At 49.5% G+C, this 4,995-nt stretch overlaps 1 protein-coding gene across 1 annotated transcript; it reads left to right on the forward strand.

Annotated features, from left to right (window-relative positions):
* Positions 1–15: 15 nt before the first annotated feature.
* On the forward strand, positions 16–4,797 carry CSUI_004608 (ap2 domain transcription factor ap2xi-5; the record flags this gene model as incomplete). Its single annotated transcript, XM_068064796.1, has 1 exon — positions 16–4,797. A coding segment is annotated over exon 1 (2,178 nt), but the record flags the coding sequence as incomplete, so codon positions are not given.
* Between the last annotated feature and the right edge of the window lie 198 nt (positions 4,798–4,995).

Raw genomic sequence — 4,995 nt, forward strand, 5'->3', positions numbered from 1 at the left:
CCCGGCCCCGCCCGGCGGCGGCAGTCGCTGTTTTGCCCTCCCCGGCTGTTTTCCCTTTGGTTTAGACGATCCTGTGTGTTCTTCCCTTACGCCTCATAGCTCGGATTCGGGCTGAAGCAATCTCGTCTCTTCTATTTACGGGCGTGCTGCGTGTTTGGAGGAAACCAAAGTCTTCCCCCCCACAGTGGCGTCTAACGCAGCCTGCGTATCAGTCGCAAGCTTTGGCTACCTCCAGGAGTTACCGCTTCGTCTTCTTACTTTCAGCTTGCTGTGCCGAGGGAGTCACCTGCTTTTGCGTGTGTTTTTTTTCACTCCTTTTTCTCCTTAGCTGCAGCGCGCGCCTCCGCTGTCAGGCAACCTTTGGGATTTCGTGCGTCCTCGATTTTCCCGTCCAGGTCCCGTCTAAAAGTTCACTGTGTGGGCGGCTTTTCTCAAGGCAATCCCATTCACTTGTTTAATACCTGGGGAAGCTGTGTTTGGTCCAACTCTGTTAGTCGGGATTCTATGCCTGGGCTGCTGATGCTGGTTAGTTAGCTTGCTGCCAGCGAAGAGCCGTTTTCTTTTGACCCTGTCGCTTTCCTGTTGGGGAGTCCCTGTCGCGGCCGTCGTCGTTCGCCTTCTTTCCCGTGTCACTGGGCGTGAATTCCAGCGTTGATAGGGTTAACTGCCTTTGTCCGTTGTACGTGCTTCTTTGGGTTCTCGGTTTTCTTTTCCGGAGCTAAGGGATACCGTCGCCCGTGTGTGGTTTCATAGCGCTGAACGCAGCCGCTGCCGAGCTACTATGGCGAGTCCGTCAGTCGGCTCTCCTTGTTCCAGTCTGTTCCGTATTTTCTCATTCTCCCGTTCATCTTTCCGGTGTTACTTTGTCTGCGCTCGTCTTCCCTTGTAGTAGTTTCACAGTCTTCACTTTTTCTCTTTTCCAGCGCGTCCTCTGCTGACTACATAATCGGTGGCGCGGGACTACTGAAAACGGGAGTAACGCCGATTCCCTGCTTCCCCATTTTTGACGGTCTTCTCTTTTTCTCTTCTCGGGATGGGAGTGTGGACAGGCGTTTCTCTTCCTTTCTGGCGACGACGTTTTAGTCCGTTGGGTTGAAGAAGACGCCGCTTTTCGGAGCTTTAAGGGTGTGCAGGATCTTTTGTCTCATGTCAGTATGTCAGTAGGAAAAGGGTACTACAAGAGGTTCCAGTCGAGGTGAATCTAGTCGCCAGGAAGAAGAAAGGCGCGGATGGGGCCATCACGCGATGGACGTAAGCGAAGAGAGCGGAGGGGAGACAGCAGTAGCCTCAGCGTCGGTTCGGGTCACCTGGTGTGGGACTCGTCCCGAGGACAAGCCGTCGTCGCCTGTTTTCCAGGGTGATGATTGTTCACGTGGAGATCCTGCTGTTATCTTTTCGTCTGAAGGGACTCTCCTTCGCTCGTTGTCGGAAACAAGGACAGAAGTACCGATTATCAATAGCGTTAGGAGTAGCCGTGTGGCTATTGATACGTTTATTCGTCTTCTTTCGAAGGACTGCAGTCCTGCTCCGTTGTCATTGGCAAGTCTGTTTGAAGGAGATGGACAACAAGTTTTGAAGAGAGAACGATTTATTTCTTCAGACCCTACTGCATGCCCGGCTTCATCCTTTGCAAGAAGAGGACGCTTCTTCTTCCTCCTCCTCCACTTCTTCACCAGAGGGAAATTTTTCGTTAGAACACTCATCAAACCTTCCTCTGCTTCTAGCACAACAGAAACACGCTGTTCAGACAAACAAGAAAGAACAAGCGGAGGGGAATACAGAGGAAGATCACGACGACGTGAGAGGCTCAATTGATGAGCATCCTGCTGCATGTGGGATTGGTCAGGACGTAGATTTCCATACTAGTGAAACTGTCCCTTCCTGTTCTTTCAACTCGTTTCTCGTCAGAGAAAGACGATTCTCCCAGGTGCAAGCCGAGCAAGGGAGATTTCCCACCCCAGGAGAGACGAGAGGCCATTGTCACGGGGGTGAGTTTCTCCACTGCGTCTCGTGAACGGAAAAAGTCGTTGTCTTCTGTTAATCTGTCTCCTGAAGAGAAGCAATCGACTGAGAGAATACTAAGGAATAGAGAAGGGGATGAAAAACAAGTTCAAACGAGAGGAGAGAAGGAGAAGGTTCAGCTTGAAGAGGGTGATAAACGGGAAGAGAATCATAAGAGGCGATCTTCCTGCTAGGGATGATGATTGTATTTTTGTCACATCTAAAAGTACCTCTGATTTTCCTGGATCGGCGCACCTATGAGACAAGAATCTTTCCTATTGTCGGCCTTTTTCTGAATGTTCTTCCTCATGGCAAGAGACTAACAAGATAACTACAACGTATAGAGCAGCTTTTGACTCTCTATATCCATCATCACTATCTTGGAAATTGAATTCCACCCCCAGTCCTGCTATTCCTAGTACTGCTATCATTGATCGTGTCTCACCTCTTCCTCGTCATTCCGGTCAAGTTTCTTTTTCTTCATCGTTATCAGCTGATTCATCTTCATCTCTACGACTGGGGCTCTCTGGGTGACCTTCTTTTGGTCCGACTATCTTTGTTAGAATTCACGCACAAGAGAGCAACGATCATCGTAACTTCTTCTGTCTCTCCTACCATATGGAAGAAGAATCGAGACACCTTCCACCCTCATCCTCATCATTGGTGGTAGGAGGGGGAGAACAGCTTCGGATCAAGATGGAGGAATCTGAAGGAGATACAGTTAATAAGACGTCTCCTAGTGCTGCCCCTGCGGCACCAACGGGCGTCATGGGGTCGTCAGGTACCTTTCCTCCTTCTCTTGACCAGCATGTCCTCCCTTCATCTTCTTCTCTTCGGAGAGGAGAAGAACAAGAGGAAAGTGGGAGAAGTACAGAGTATACACATACGGGTAGCGTGAAACAATCTATGAATAGTAGTAGTAGTACGAGTCCTCCTCCTCACGCTCCCGGCGAGGATGAATCTATTTCTTTACCCTCACAACAACAGATGCCATTCACGGCGAGTGGTTCCTTTTCTTCTTCTTCTTCTTCTCAGAAAGAAGGATCTCCTCATTCAAGTCAGAAAGCGGAGGGTGAAGGAGATGGAGGTGAGAGAAGTTCGAGCGCTTCATCTACTGATGTAGGTGGTGACCCTGCCAATGTCGGTCCTTCTTATCCTCCTGCTGCGTGGATGGGTAGAGCAAGCGGCTCTTCTTCATCGTCTCTAGGTCAATCGACAGAAGCATCTTCTTCTGCATCAACAGATCAGCTTTCTGCCTCTCAGCCTTCTCAGAATCCCCAAGAAAAGAAAGGTTTTTTCTCTACGGATGAAAAAGAGAAGGCATCGTTTGCTGAACGCTCTTGTGAAGAAGAAGGAGGAAGAGGAGGGAATGAATCTCATTCTAATGAAGGAGAAGGAGATGAGAAACTCCCGAAACAAGAGGGGGGGGATTCCTCCATGACCTCTACATCAGAGCATATCAGTCACAATGATACGGTTTCGGCTCATAATGCAGGGTCTCCGGAGAAAGACGACGGAGATCGTGAAGAAGATGATCCCCATCATCATCGCCCTTGGGGTGACGATCAACCATCGAATACAGCAGGTGTTAAAAGACGAAAGAAAGAAGAAGGATATCATCCGACACCTTCTTCCTCTTCATCATCGTGTATGGGTGGAGAAGAAGAAGAAGGAAGAGATCATAGCTTCAAATCAGGTACACCAACGCTCCCGGCTGGGGAAGATGACCGACTACCTTCATCGAGTAGTACTTCCAGCGCTAATAATCTCTCCTCTTTAACCTCTGAGCAAGGCGGAATTGGAGGGCCAACGCGAGGGAGAGATGACCAGCTCTCTTCATCTTCTTCTGCGTCTCTTTCTTCGTCAAGCTTAGCACAAATGAGTAAAAACCTTTCGTCGTCTTCTCTCTCAGATGAAAACACCCGTCGATGGGAGAGTGAAAGCGGAGGGGCAGGAGGAGGAGGAGGAAACAATCAACACCAGGGGCATTCATCGATTCCTCGAGGAGAAGGAAATGGAGGAACAAGTGGAGGTGTAGATACACCAGGGACAATACCAGGGACTCACACAACTCCTAGAGGGACAGTTGGAGGAAGTGATGCTCATCATCATCATCATCTTCTCCATTTCAATGAAGACGACACAACATTCTCTTCGTCTTCCCCAAGCATGGCAGGGGGAGGAGGAGGAGGTCTAGGAAACCACCACCATCATAGTAGTAGTACTAGTGGTTCTGCTACGAGTTCATCATTAGCCCGAGGAAGTTCGATAGCTCATCGGAGTTCTCCGCAACAGAGAGGAGGTCCTCATCCTAGTGGACTTCATGGCCCAGGAGGAGGAGGAGGAGGTGTAAGAGGGGGGAACCCTAACAACGGCATGTCTCACTCACATTCTTCCCATCAGTCACATCCTTCTCATCATCCATCCAATCGTAGTAGTAATAGCAGTAGTAGTAGCTCGTCCCTAGCACATGCAACTGGAGGAGGAGTAGGGACAGGACAGAAGTACGCACAGTGGCTTGAGGCGATCTATACAGTATGTAAGAAGATCGATGATCTATGTGAAAAGCTAGACCCACAATTTCCTAATGCCATGGCTCTATGGGAGCAAAGAGGCCCAGGGATTGAAGGAGCGAGATCTCTCTTCCTTAGTCACCATTCTATGCGTGACCACTTTCAAACGCCCTCCTCTTCTTCATCGTCGTATCATTCGGCAGGTGTCTCAGCTGCAGTAGGAGGAATGCTGAGTGATATTCACTCTAGTGCGTCATCGTCAGCATCCTCTCCGTTCCATCCAGGTAAGAAGACCCTAAGTAAGACATCTGATCTTTGTCTTCACTATGTATCACGAGCTTTCATTCACCTCAGGGGGGTTCACTCCAAGATCGACTCCTGAGAGACACGAGATTGTAGTACTACTTTCCTCTTCAACAAGACGTGGCACTGCTCTTGATACAGTCGTGTGTGTATGACATAGGCGACGGGGGCGGGGAGG

This window comes from Cystoisospora suis, assembly GCF_002600585.1.
Source record: "Cystoisospora suis strain Wien I chromosome Unknown contig_2166, whole genome shotgun sequence".
In the NCBI taxonomy this organism is placed as follows: domain Eukaryota; phylum Apicomplexa; class Conoidasida; order Eucoccidiorida; family Sarcocystidae; genus Cystoisospora; species Cystoisospora suis.